This window comes from Patella vulgata, chromosome 1 (genome assembly GCF_932274485.2).
Source record: "Patella vulgata chromosome 1, xgPatVulg1.2, whole genome shotgun sequence".
In the NCBI taxonomy this organism is placed as follows: Eukaryota; Metazoa; Mollusca; class Gastropoda; family Patellidae; genus Patella; species Patella vulgata.
The window spans coordinates 55,635,212-55,650,052 of record NC_065879.2 but is presented as its reverse complement, the minus strand read 5'-3'; the positions used below and the strand labels follow the sequence as shown (position 1 = coordinate 55,650,052).

At 35.4% G+C, this 14,841-nt stretch overlaps 1 protein-coding gene across 7 annotated transcripts in view; it reads right to left on the bottom strand.

Moving 5' to 3' along the window:
• Nucleotides 1-14,841, bottom strand: part of LOC126808777 (serine/threonine-protein phosphatase 2A regulatory subunit B'' subunit beta) — a 281,556-nt gene that overhangs the window by 82,947 nt on the left and 183,768 nt on the right. For all 7 annotated transcript variants that reach the window (XM_050533746.2, XM_056101922.1, XM_050533748.2 and 4 more), the window contains 3 exons: nt 13,181-13,267; nt 10,399-10,555; nt 3,846-3,894 (listed from right to left, as the gene is read on the bottom strand). In XM_050533746.2, coding sequence (XP_050389703.1) covers nt 3,846-3,894; nt 10,399-10,555; nt 13,181-13,267 — 293 coding nt within the window. The remainder of the gene's footprint in view (nt 1-3,845; nt 3,895-10,398; nt 10,556-13,180; nt 13,268-14,841) is intronic.

Below are 14,841 nucleotides of genomic sequence, written 5' to 3'. Positions count from 1 at the left end.
AGTAATTATCAGAATTTGTTTCGATTGTTTGTCTCATGACTTTAAACACTGTGTATAAATTTATATCAACTTTAGCATCTAGAGCGTCCACAAGATTTTATAAAGTGATCAAGGGCCATAACTCTGGCATTAATTATCGTAAATTGTTGAAAATAATAGGCTTCTTCGTAGGGTTGTCACGATTAATCGGTTTAGTCGTAGTCGATTCGGTTTCTAGCTCAAACCGATTCACATTTTGAAAAATCGGTAGTCGTTTCATCCAATTTATATTGATACTATTACATATAATGTTTGACTTTTATTTACACTTCCGGTGCCACATTACCCTTGAACTTATGTCACTTACTGTACAAATGAATCCAATTTATATTGATACAATTACATATAATGTTTGACTTTTATTTACACTTCCGGTGCCACGTTACCCTTGAACTTATGTCACTTCCTGTACAAATGAAACCATATAAAATGGATGCAGAATCAACCAAATCCAGCAATCAATTCATTTTATACATTTGTTACATGTAAAAAGTAAGTGATCCTGACATAATAACATTGCTTCCAGTGATAATGAAAATGTTAAATTAGTTTTATGAAATCAGAAATGGCATCATCACATGGTGAAATGTTTATGTAAATCGAATAATATACTCAGCCAAATTAAAAACTTGACACTGATGAATTTCAACAAATTTTTTTTCTGGTAAGTCAAATAAATTTTAAAGTGTTTCTAACGATAGTAAGTAGTAAGAAGCCTTTTATTTCATAAAATTGTAAAGTCACGTGGATCACGTGACTTTTGAGCATATAAAGATGAAAAACCTGAAAAACACGTGCAAACACACAAACTCGTGAGGTCAATCGATGCAAGTTTGCTTAAACTGAACACGCACACGTAACTTGAACTGGAAAAACAAATTAAAATTGTTATTTTCATCTTTGTTAGAAAATGCCGCGCCCTTCAAATGTAGAACGTCTACGTGCTATAGGTAGGCTCTATGCTGGTCAGTCTGTGGTCACTGTTGCAAGAGCCTTTAATTGTTCACGCCGGACAATAATTAATATTAGAATGAGAGTGCTTCAAACTGGAACTATTGCCGACTGCCCAAGGGCGGGAGCGCCACGCGTGACGTCACTCCAGGAAGATCAAGCAATACGATTACGTCATCTTAGAAACAGATTTGTCACTGCAACCTCCACAAGTAGAGATGTTTGGTGGAAAGGTAACTGCACAAACTGTTCGAAATCGCGTGCAGGCTGCTGGTCTTCGAGCTCGGAGGCCCTATAATGGACCAATATTGACACCTCTTCATCGCCGTAACCGACTTGTGTGGGCCACAAGACACATAAGATTTACTCAAAGACAGTGGAATTTGGTTGTCTTTAGTGACGAATCTCGATTCACTTTGAGATTTGCCGATGGCAGGGTCCGAGTGTACCGCAGACGAGGTGAAACGTTACGCTCAAGTATGCGTCAGAGAAGTTGACCGATTTAGTGGCGGCAGCGTCATGGTTTGGGGTTCTTTTTTTGCACATGGACGTTCTCCTCTTGTTGTTGTCCAAGGGAACTTAAATGCTGTCCAGTACAGGGATCAGATTTTGCAACCTGTTCTTCTTCCGTTTATGCAGAGACATGGGCCTGGACTAACGTTTCAACAAGACAATGCTCGACCCCATACAGCAATTGCTACCCAGATTTTTTTTAAAAATGCCGGTGTCCAAGTCCTGGATTGGCTGTCGCTTAGCCCCGACCTTAATCCTATTGAACACATCTGGGACGAACTGGGTCGACGTGTTCGTCAGCAAGTGAATCCACCACTGACGTTGCATGACCTTCAACATGCTCTTGCTGAGCAGTGGCGACGTCTTCCTCGGGTAGTGTTTACTAATGTTCTGAGATCCATGAGAAGACGTTGTGTGGCAGTACGAGACGCTAGAGGAGGCCACAACCGTTACTAAACACTTTATTCCTCCGATTGTTCTCCAAGTCTGTGAATTTCATTTTGGGGAGTACTGTGACATCACGAACGTTATCAATGTCAAGGACTTTCGGCAAGACGTATTCTTGCTTTCTGTTGATGTCAAGGTCGTCTGTGCACAACATAACACTAAAATAGTTGCCTTAAACCAAATATTAAAAATCTAGTCCCAAAAATCCTGAGTGTCAAGTTTTTAATTTGGCTGAGTATAATTGCCACTTTTATAGACTAAAAACCTTGAAGAGTGACTTGTAGAAAATCAAATTGTTTGTCTCATCTTCAAACTCCATCAAGGCATTGACCTAATAAACACCTACACCAAGTTTGAACATTCTAGCTCAATTAGAAAGAGAGTTATTGTGTCCCAAAAAGTGTGACCATTTTAATAGTCCCCTGCTTTCTTCGAAAGGGGGGGGGGAACAAAAAAAAAAGATATATGTATATAAAGAACATTTACATTAAAAAGTAGATCCACAATTAAAAGAAATAACTGGAAAAATGTCTAAGAACAAAACAAAAATTTAAAATTCCTTAAATGACTGTAAAATAGTAATTAAAACGGATAATATTCTATGCTAAAAAGATGAGTTTTTAATAGGGATTAAAGTGACAATGCATTAGGGATGTTTAAAGGTGTGGTATTCCAAAGACGAGGGACGGCAGAGAAAAAGAACCTCACAACTGGCAATATTTTGAAAGAAAACAAGATGACTAGTCATCATATCCCGCAAATTTGCACTTGTTTGGAGGGCATAAGGAAAGATTCGTTGCCAGGCAACGAAACCCACAGCAGCTAAATCGTCGGGCAGTCAACAAGCATTGTGGCATATTTTTACTTTTTTCGGTAATGAAACATTTAAAATAGATTAAAATTTGATTAAGAGTAACAACTCATTAAGTAATTATCAGAAAACCATTACAATTTGTTTGTTTTTTATAAAGTTCTGCCCCATGCTAATGTTTAGTATACGAAACTCTTAACATCATGGATTTAGCTGTTCCAGTCATAAAAATTCATTGAAAATCAATATACTTCTTCATCTCAAGACCTTAAACTCTGGAAGTTTCTCACATGAAAATGTGGGCGTAGAAAAATGCAAATGATGCATTGTTACTTTAATACTAATAATTATGATACTTATAAAACATTCATTTTGTCATCTGACGAAGTAAACTCAAGTCTCTTAGTCCCTTCTCAATAATATTTGCAGTCATAAAAATTCATTGAAAATCAATATACTTCTTCATCTCAAGACCTTAAACTCTGGAAGTTTCTCACATGAAAATGTGGGCGTAGAAAAATGCAAATGATGCATTGTTATTTTAATACTAATAATTATGATAATTATAAAACATTCATTTTGTCATCTGACGAAGTAAACTGAAGTCTCTTAGTCCCTTCTCAATAATATTTGCAGGAGAGCTGCAAGACTCCCATGCTAAAATTATTTTGCTTTATAAACCATGTTAATTAAGCCTTAATCTAGAGGATAAACTAAATCTAAATTTTGAAATATACACATACGCATAGGAGCTGGGTGGGATGGTTAGGGGGGTGAACCATCCATTTTTGGACAATGTGACGGACGGATAGATGGACAGACACATTTTAATAGTCTAGCTTTGAAAGGCGGGGACAATTAAAAATAAAGAACTATCACTGCTTTGTGGAAAATTCATTTGAGTTAAATGATTCATTCTGAAATTTCAGCTGACAAAGAAAATTTTCAGGCAAATAGCCTCAGACCCCGCCCCCCCGCCCCCCCCCACCCCGAACTGAGATTGGCCCCCAATGCCTATGGTCATACAGAAAAATAACAATAGCAATATAAATTATAATGGGTTAACTTGAAATATAAAACATACCGTGATACAGCCCCTGAGAATATTCTATCTATAACTCGTAACGATAAGGCTGAAAATAAACAAAACATATGTATTATCATAGTGTTAGACAACAAAACTAGGTGGACAGAGAACAAGTTAAACAAGCATTTGCCATACAAGATACACCCACATTTTGCAAGAGATGGCCAGAGAACAAGCTAAACAAGCCAACAGTGAGGCTGATGTCCCCCACTGCAATCCCAAAATAAATAGATGAAACATATTAATTAATTGCACATTTATCTTTTTGGAAAGTATCGAGCAACCAAACTGATTATCTACACTTAATCCAAGCAGAAAATGTTCATGATCGAACTCAGTCATGGTTTTGAAGTACCTGGTAGAGGAACTCTTACAATAAGTTTCATCACTATACATTAGTTAGAATCTCGAGAGAGAGAGAGAGAGAGAGAGAGAGAGAGAGAGAGAGATGGGTTTTAATGTCCACTCGACACACACTAGGTCATTTCAGGACTAACACATGCTTTAATTTTATTTCAATAATTCGCTTCCGCGTAGGGGTCTTTAGCTGTGGGAGGAAACGGGAGGACCCGGAGAAAACCCACAAGGTTGGACAGGCGACCATACTCCTTGTCACGTACAACCGGGAATTCGAAACCATGTCAGTTAACTAAATGACACCCCTTATGATACAGCGCGCATGTGCTAACCATGCGGCCATCCACCTCCCTAAGTTAGAATCAAAGTTATCTTGACCCAAATAATTGACTAATGAAATTGCTTAGCTCTGCTCATCCTCGGTATCCCCAGTGGTTTCATTCCATTCTACTCCACTAACCCCTAGGTTAATCTATGGCAGGACACGTTTTCAAGTTATCCGCCCTTGATAAATGTGCTATTTTTATTGACCAATCCCATAAATCATTAATTACAAAGGAAGCTGGCAAAGGGAAGTAACTCTCATCAGACAAGGTTAGGAGTTAGCCTAAATGAGAGAAGTCAAAATTATGCTAAATGCATATTTATTAACAACAAATTATATAATATTATATTAATGAAAACCGGACGTTTATGTAGGTTCAAGAGTTTTATTGTGAATCAATCGTTCGTTTGCAGAGTTTTACGTCCATGTGATATCGCAGACAAGTTATTGTGAATCAAATTGCCAAATATACATTAAATAATAATAAACATAACAGAATGAAACATTTCATTGCCTATTGAGTTTTTTATTTTTTTAATTAGTTTTTATCAATGATCTTGTCTACGACTTCAATATATATGACTATTAAATTTTTCCAAAACCATTTGAGGCCATGAGGAATTTATTTTGAGAAGTAGCTTTTGCTATATGCTAAAACATATAAATTTCATGATGCTATATCTCACCCACTGCGGGGCCGAGGACAATTCTATTAATAGTGGAAGTTGAGGACTACTAATACTAATATATAGTTTTGATAAATTGACTGGCACATATTTCTTTCAGATGAAATTTGATAGTCGAACTTGAAGAAAATCACTTCATTTCTGACATCATTTTTCCAATAAAATCATACATTGCCTGGATTATTAGGCCTGATAATGCCCCGCGCAACCGTTTTCCAGCAACCCAATGTAGGGCCAGTACAGATAATTCAGGAGTTCCACAAGGATCAGTCCTTGGACTTGTCCTTTCTGTAATGTATACTAAGAATTTAGGACAACTAATCATGGTTAATCATGGTTTCTAGGACGACATTCTTATGCAGATGACACACAGCTGATTGCAAATTACTCCTTTTCAAAAACTGTACCATCCCCTAATTATTCTGACATCAAATTGTGTTCAAGTGACATTAAAGGTAGGATAACAAGAAATATGTTAAAATTAAATGTAATTGAATTAAGTATATCAAAATGTATTTTTTTTGGCCCAAATACACATCTGAAAAATACAAGTTCAAATGATTCGGTTTTACGAGATGCAATACTTGTACCATGAGACACTGTGAAGAACTTAGGATAGGGTTCAATTTAAGCATGGACAATCACATTAGTGAAAATTGTCGAAAATGTTATCTCCAGTCCAGGAACATTGGCCATATAAGACACTTGATTATCAAGGAAGTAGCTGCTACACTTGTATGTTCTTTGAAGGATTGGCTACTGTAACAGCTTGTTTGTAGAAACATCTGGTGCCAATATTAAAATAAATCAACTTGTACAAAACACAGCAGCCCGAATTGTTATCAGATCATCAAAATTCTCTTATATTACTCCCATTCTGGAATCACTCAAATGGTGGTCAATAAATGAAAGAATCATCTTCAAAAGTCTGTCTTTGACGTATCAGTGTGTGCAGGGGCACAGATTGCCAAAAATTAGTGGTGGGGACAGTCCATGCTCAGGCGACTATTAGTAAAGAAGGGGGGGGGGTCCTGCCCTGAAATGTTTTGAAAACTAGACGCTCTAAAACGCACTCTGTGGGTATTTTCAGCATCATTTTCTGGCAAACAATTCTAATCCCTGAGGCAGCATTTAATAATACGAAATCTAATCTAAAAACAAATCTTCAAGACACCGTTCACGATTTATTCTCTCGTGTACACTACAAGAACTAGAAATATTTACACTACTGAGATTCCAGCTCCGCCTCCATTCCCAGTAGTGTTCTAAGACTATGTAAAGTCTTTGAGCAAAATGTGTATTCAATTGGATACACAAATGTACAGGCCTACAAATCTTTTCATTTATATAAACTAAAACAAGCCACACACACAGCTAAACATATCAATATTCAATCCCAATTGAAATAAATGTAACATTTTACTGTATTATTCATTGGTGATTAAAAATCTGATGGCAAAGGTGAATTTCCCCACGTTAAAATTCAAAAATGGTGACCACATCGAAATAATAACTTTTTGCTTTTTTTAAAGTTAAATCTAGCTGTTTATATTGTTCCCATAGCTATTTTAATGATTCACATAGTACCAGTTGTATTATATTATCTATTTTGAATGTGACAGTGGTAATGTTATGTTAGAAATTGGAATTTTATAATTTGCGTGATTTATCATCCAGTATACCAGATAAAAACATATTATTATAATCCCTATGGAATATTTTAATTATTTACTGTTATAATATGAATTATCACTTATTCCCTGTTAAATAAAAATCGGTTACCGGGTGCAGCTGCACAACTTCAAGGACCCTGGCCTCAAGTGCCTGGGACCAACTCTACACTTTCTGAACTGTCAATAAAAGCTCTGGAATGATTTCAGTTTCAAAAAATAAACAGTAAGCAAAACATCGGAAATAAGTGGTGGGGACACAGTATATCATGTCCCCACCACTAAAAATATTGGTGGGGATGCGTCCCGGTGTCCCCACCGGGATCTGCGCCCATGAGTGTGTGGATGGCTTAGCACAACCTTATGCAAATACAAGTTCCCTCATGTTATCTCCGACTGGGCACACCTTCATCAGTTAATTGTGTTGCTCAAGGTGGAAATTAAAATCACTTGGATATGAATCGTTCTCGGTGAATGCACCTAAACTGTGGAACAATCGTCATTAAATCATCTCAAATTCTTTCTGGTTTTAAATCAAGACTTAAAACCCATCTTGTTATCAGGATTAAATAAATTAATTTATTTGTATGTGCAGTGAACATGCCTCTGTGCATGGAATATGTGTGCTGTATAACTGTACATATTATTATTATTATTATTATTATTCGATAGGCCAAAGTTTAAACTGGGTCTTCCAAAACCTTTGGACAGTGATTTAAGGTATTAAAAACGGTGAAAGTATTGTTCGTCTCCAAACAGTATTGTTAACATTATAGCAGTTTTGATAGCCTCGTTTGTCACGCAATTGGTTTTTCTGCAATATTCTGCTATGCACTTGTTAATTGGGCGTAATAAATTTCGCGTTCATGATGTAACATATTTGGAACTCTGTTTAAACCCGAATGATATTGTTACACAGTTAGATATTGGTTATTAATCAGAATATTGACCAGTCATAATTTGGAACAGAAATTTGCTTTCATTACGGCAGTATTGAGTGGGAATAGGTCTAATTAAACGAAACACTACGAGGAGTATGCTACAACAGTGACCTTACGCGCATATACTATTTGTTTTTTTTTCTTTTTGAAATATCACTTGATTCATTTGTCAAATATATAGAGATGGCTATATGTCAACCATGCTTGTATAAATTACACTATTTAGTTTTTACGATTTGCTGTTCAAAAATTCATCATCCCTCTACTAGATCCTGAGATTATATTGCCAAATTAATAAAATGTTTCAAATTAGTCTAGAGAGATTAATTATATTTACCAAGAACAGTTCTTTTGGCATTTACAGTAAATTAAGCTTTTCAAACTTCAACATTTAAAAATTTTAACGGTGTAATTGTGAGCTCACTCAGTTTTCATGATTAGATACTTATCAGGCAGATAGATAGATATATTTGAAACACTTATTGGTAATAAGTATTTGTAGTTCTGATAATGGAACATTTTTTAAACGTTAATTATTTGATGCATATATGATGCGTTTATATTTATGTTTATTTCTATTTCTATTATGGCTTAATGGAACTGGAACCCAGATTAATTTGGTTTCCAGTGCCTGTTACACGTTTCAGTGTATAAATAAAGTGGGGTTTTTTTTCGTCATTTTTGGTGAAAATCATTATTTTTGGACAAACATGGAGATTATTTACAACTAAACAAGTTGAGTGCCACCCAATTTTTTTCTTGATCATATACACTAGATATTTGCCTTTTCAGTCAGCATTCCAAAAACATTCTTATACCCGCAGTGGGTGAGATATACATGTAGATAGAATAAAATGGCATATCTAAATTGAGCTATTTTGGTACCTTGCAGCACTTAGTCCCTATACCAAAAACCTCTCAATGAAAGTCCATCAAACTTTCAGAATGTATACTCATTAATCATATCTTCTATCCTATAAAGTTTCATTAATCAACTCCCGTAGTTTAGTTGTACCCCATAATTGAAAAATGGCCTGAAAATGATGATTTTGGGGCTTTTTTCAATCTTAAAATTTCAATTTTTTTTCTACACTTTAAAAATGGTTCGATTGGTCTAAAATTGTGGCAGTGGGGTTTTGAGGGGTTAGGATTTTTCGTCTCATGATCTCAAACACTATGTATAAATTTAAAGTCAATCAGATATAACTTTTGCCTCTAGAGCATCCACAAGATTTTTTGAAGTGATCAAGGGCCATAACTCTGGCAGTAATTTAAAAATTGGAAAAATTCAACTAAATGATTTGAAAAGCCTGACGTAAAGCTTTTTAAATGTGACTTTGATTTTAAAATATTTTTGAACCCTTTGGACAAGTAAAATAGGATTTAATGGATAATTTACACAACAGGTGGAACACTAACACATCTAGTACTTAGAATAAGGCTATTTTTTATTTTCTGGAGCTGTCAAGCCAGCAAGAGTGTTATTGTCCCTTTAAACACTGTATATAAATTAAAAGTCAATCGGATATTAACTTTAGCCTCTAGAGTGCCACAAGCAATTGTGGACGCCGGACGGAGGCGACGACAATATACGACCACATTTCAATGTGGCCGTATAAAAATTGTGACCTGTAGAGTGGCAACAAACAATTGTGGATGGACATACAGGGGCAAAGACAATATACGTCCACATGAAAATGTGGGCGTATAAAAACTAGATACTGTAAAGGGAATTTGCTGGAAATTTTAGTCAAATTGATCCACTATGAACCCAGATTTTAGCAATTGAATTTTCGGCCTAGGCTCTATCATCTTTACTAAAGTTGGTAGGATATAAAACATAGTCTTGATTATCCATTTCATGATTTAATTATGAATGAAAGTTGAACAGCAAATCGGAACCTATCGAGAGTTGATTATGGTTTGGATAAGTTAATTAATGTCTAATTAATAATTTAGATAACATTTCAGGCCTAAAGAAAGACCTACAATAGGCAGATTTAGATCTTGCATAATGTATGTGTAAGACACATTAAAATCGGATACAAATTGTGACCTCTAGATTGTCCACATGATAAAAAGTGATTTTTCGTACAATCAGGGGCCATGAAGTTACAGTTCAATTTATGCCAATATCAAAAGGAATCAAGATTTTGGGGATATAAACCTATATTTCAAGTTTCGTCAAAATCAAACAAAAACTGTGATCTGTAGAGTGTCCACAAACAAAATCTGAACAGACGTTCAGAAGGACAAGGGTGACAGCATAATACATCCACATGAAAATGTGAATCCAAATAAAAATAGAGAGAGAGGAATCCAAAACCATTTGATTTTAATAAAATAAACTTTGATGGGATCCAAATCATAATAAACCTGATACAGTGACACCAATAGGAGGAGTGGTTAAAAACAAAGTCATAGGTATCACAATACCATCTTTATAGCATCTAACAACTTACTTCCTCAGAGAACACAACTACAATGATATTAAAGATGGTTTTGTGATACCAATGACTTTGCTTTTAACCACATGAAAATGTGGGTGTTTAAAAATAATTATTAACCTACCATGATCATTGTGTCGGTATAAATCTTTCATATCTATATATAAATCATGATCTTTATCTAATTCCCAAAATTTACAATAAATAACATAAAAATGTTCATAAGAAAAATAATCTGTAACTTGATTTATATCATCGTCTTCTTCTAATCTTTCTAATGTCTGAAAATAAAGATAGGTTGCCAGGCAACGAAACATTCGCCCACAGCAGCTAAATCGTCCGGGAAGTCAACAAGAGTTGTCACATATTCTTACTTTTTTCGGTAATGAAACATTTATAATACACTAAAATCTGATTAAGAGCAACAACTCAAGCAGTACTTATCAGAAAACCATTAGAATTTGTATACAAAACTTTTAATATCATGGATTCAAAATTTATTGAAAATCAATATACTTGTTCATCTCAAGATCTTAAACTCTGTGTATCAATCTGAAGTCAATCGGATGATAACTTTAGCCTTTAGAGCGGAAATTGTTGAAAATCAAGGGCCATAACACTGGCGGTAATTATCGGGAATCGCTGAAAACCAATAGGCTTCTTCGTCTCATGACCTTAAACACTGTTTATAAATTTAAGGTCAATCAGATATTAACTTTGGCCTCTAGAGCGTCCACAAGATTTTTCAAAGTGATCAAGGGCCATAACTCTGCCAGTAATTATCGGAAATCGCTGAAAATCAATAGGCTTCTTCGTCTCAAGACCTTAAACACTGTGTATAAATTTAAGGTCAATCGGATATTAATTTTGGCCTCTAGTGCGTCCACAAGCAATTGTGGATGACGGACGGACGGGGGCAACGACAATATACGACAACATTTCAATGTGGGCGTATAAAAACATAATAAGATTACATGTCAGGTCATAAAATGTTACTATATTGAACCAGCGGCTGCCAGGCAGGATACGCCCACATTTTCGAGAGACAGATAGAGAACAAGCTAAAAAGAAAGTGATTTTTCGTACAATCAAGGGCCATAATTCAGGAAATTACCGTCCAATATGTGCGAATATCTAAAGGAACCGAGATCTTTGGGTTATAAACTTACATTTCAAGTTTCAACAAAATCGGATAAAAATTGTGACCTCTATAGGGTCCACAACCTTGATATACCATATTTTTACGCTATTTGAGAACGAACGGCGGCCATTTTGTCTGTCACTTTTGGGCCGATTTTCAAGAAATTCGAAATCAGTCGTCCTTAGGGTGTAAAGGTGATAGAATAATACGGGTTTTTAAAATCGGATAAAAATTATGACTTCTATAGGGTCCACAAGCTAAAAACGCGATTTTTCGTACAATCAGGGGCCATAATTCAGGAAGTTTTGATCCGATACATACCAATATCAAAAGCAGCCGAGATCTTTTGGAGATAAACCTATATTTCAAGTTTCGTCAAAATCGGATAAGAATTGTGACCTCTAGAGTGTCCACAAACAAATTGTGGACGGACGGACGTCCAGACGTCCGGACAGACAGGGGCGACGGCATAATACGTCCACATGAAAATGTGGGCGTATAAAAACATAAAATTATTCCATTTCAATTCTAAACAAAATCATTAGTGGTTCCAAGCATGTTTGCAAAATTTTTCTAAAAGTCGTTATCATTATTTTATTTTTGTTAAAAGAAAGAAACAAATGGACAATCGCCTTTAAATGATAAAACATATGCCCACAGCAGCTAAGTCGTCCGGGTAGTCAACAAGGGTTGTCACATATTTTTTTCTTTACCAATGGTAAAATGTTTATTTTGTCTTAAATATTGGATATCAAAAGCCCATCTTTTTCCGGTAAGATCACAACATGAATGTTGATTTAATTTGACAAATAAATCGTGTTTTCAATGTTGAAGATTTTGGATGATATTGAGTTAGAGACTTAGCTACTTTAAGTAATTATCAGAAATCATTTGGGTTCTAGTTCTTCCCTATACCAACGTTTAGTATACAAAACATTTAATATCAAGGGCCATTACTCTGGAAGTAATTATCGGAAAGCATTAAAATCAAAAGGATTCTTCTTCTCATGACCTTAAACACTGTGTATCAATTTAAAGTCAATCGGATATTAACTTTAGCCTCCAGAGCATCCACAAAGTGATCAAGGGCCATAACTCTAGCAGTTATTATTGAAAATCATTAAAAATCAAAAGGAGTCTTCGTCTCATGACCTTAAACACTGTGTATCAATTTAAAGTCAATCGGATATTAACTTTAGCCTCTAGAGCATCCACAATATTTTTCAAAGTGATCAAGGGCCATAACTCTAGCAGTAATTATTGAAAATTGTTAAAAATCAAAAGGATTCTTCGTCTCATGACCTTAAACACTGTGTATCAATTTAAAATCAATCGGATATTAACTTTAGCCTCCAGAGCATCCACAATATTTTTCAAAGTGATCAAGGGCCATAACTCTAGCAGTAATTATTGAAAATCGTTAAAAATCAATTGACTTCTTCGTCTCATGACATTAAAACTGTGTATAAATTTAAAGTCAATCGAATATTAGAGCGCCCACAAGATTTTTCAACGTGATCAAGGGTCATAACTTTAGCAGTAATTATCTGAAATCGTTAAAAATCAATAGGCTTCTTTGTCTCATGACATTAAACACTGTGTATAAATTTAAAGTCAATCGGATATTAACTATAGTCGGCTGTCCGGATGGACCGACAGGTAGGGCGACAACAATATACGACAAATTTCAATTTTGGCATATAAAAATCATATTAGATGCGAAATAGATTTAGTAAGCAACTTTTTTGATGTACATAAAACTTACTTGTAAAAAATTACTTTTCCGTAATTCATTAGCCGTTAATTTACCAGACCATGACCGATTGGCACAAAAATATATTCTAGATATAACCTGGAAATATCACAAATATATCAATTATTATAAATTAATAGGATTAATATACCGGGAAAATATAGAATTTGGTGAAAACATGTCTTTTCCAGGAAAAAATCAATATAAAGCCGCTGATGGTCATTATAATTTTTTAGATAATATCTAATTTTTTACTGTCTAATCTATGCTAAAGCGTACTCAAATTGTTTATTGAACATTTAATTACGGAAACAGAAATATAGCCACGCAAAGGGGGGAATATGTCCACACAGCAGCTTTGTCTCAACTGAAGCTTATCCGAGAGGTTCTGATCTCATACTAAGGCCATATTCCTGAAGTAATGGTCAGAGAAATCCCTCTCTGTCCATTGCTGGATTGGCTTCTGATACTTGGGCTTTTGAGGGAGTGTGTGTATTCTTCCGGTTCAATCAAATCTATCCCAAGTACAGCAACATGACAGCGCTTCGTTAAATCTGGGGTCTTCGCTAAAACTTTGGACAGTGATCAAAGGTATTAAGACAGGTTGCCAGGCAACGAAACAGGCCCACAGCAGCTAAATCGTCCAGGCAGTCAACAAGAACTGTTGCATATTTTTACTTTTTTTTGTATACTTGTTTGTCTCTGTGTATCAATCTGAAGTCAATCGGATGATAACTTTAGTCTCTAGACAGTCACAAGATTTTTCAAAGTGATCAAGGGCCATAACTTTGGCAGTAATTATCAGAAATTGCTGAAAATCAATAGGATTTTTCGTCTCATGACCTCAAACACTGCGTATAAATTTAATGTCAATCGAATATTAACTTTGGCCTCTAGAGCGTCCACAAGATTTTTTTAAGTGATCAAGGGCTATAACTCTGGCAGTAATTATCGGAAATTGCTGAAAATCAATACGCTTCTTCGTCTCATGACCTTAAACACTGTGTATAAATTTAAAGTCAATCGGATATTAGCTTTGGCTTCTAGAGTGTCCACAAGATTTTTCAAAGTGATCAAGGGCCATAACTCTGGTAGTAATTATCAGAAATCGCTGAAAATCAATAGGCTTTTTTGTCTCATGACCTTAAACACTGTTTATAATCAAATCAATAGGCTTCTCCGTCTCAAGACCTTAAACTCTGTACATCAATCTGAAGTCAATCGGATATTAACTTTAGCCTCTAAAGCGCCACAAGCAATTGTGGATGCCGGACGGGGGCGACAATATACAACCACATTTCAATGTGGGTGTATAAAAATTGTGACCTGTAGAGTGTCCACAAACAATTGTGGACGGAAAGACGTCTGGACAGACAAGGGCGACGACAAGAGCTTAAACACTGTGTATAAATTTAAAGTCGATCGGATATTCACTTTGGCCTCTAGAGCATTTACAAGATTTTTTGAAGTGATCAAGGGCCATAACACTGGCAGTAATTATCGCAAATCGCTGAAAATCAATAGGCTTCATCGCCTCATGACCTTAAACACTGTGTATTTTCACAAGTCGTCCTGCACGCTTCATTTTCGTGATGACAACTTCAACAATGAGCTCGACAAGCAGAAACTTTCTACTGCTCTCGAATTGGACATAAAGAGAAATGGGGTTTAAC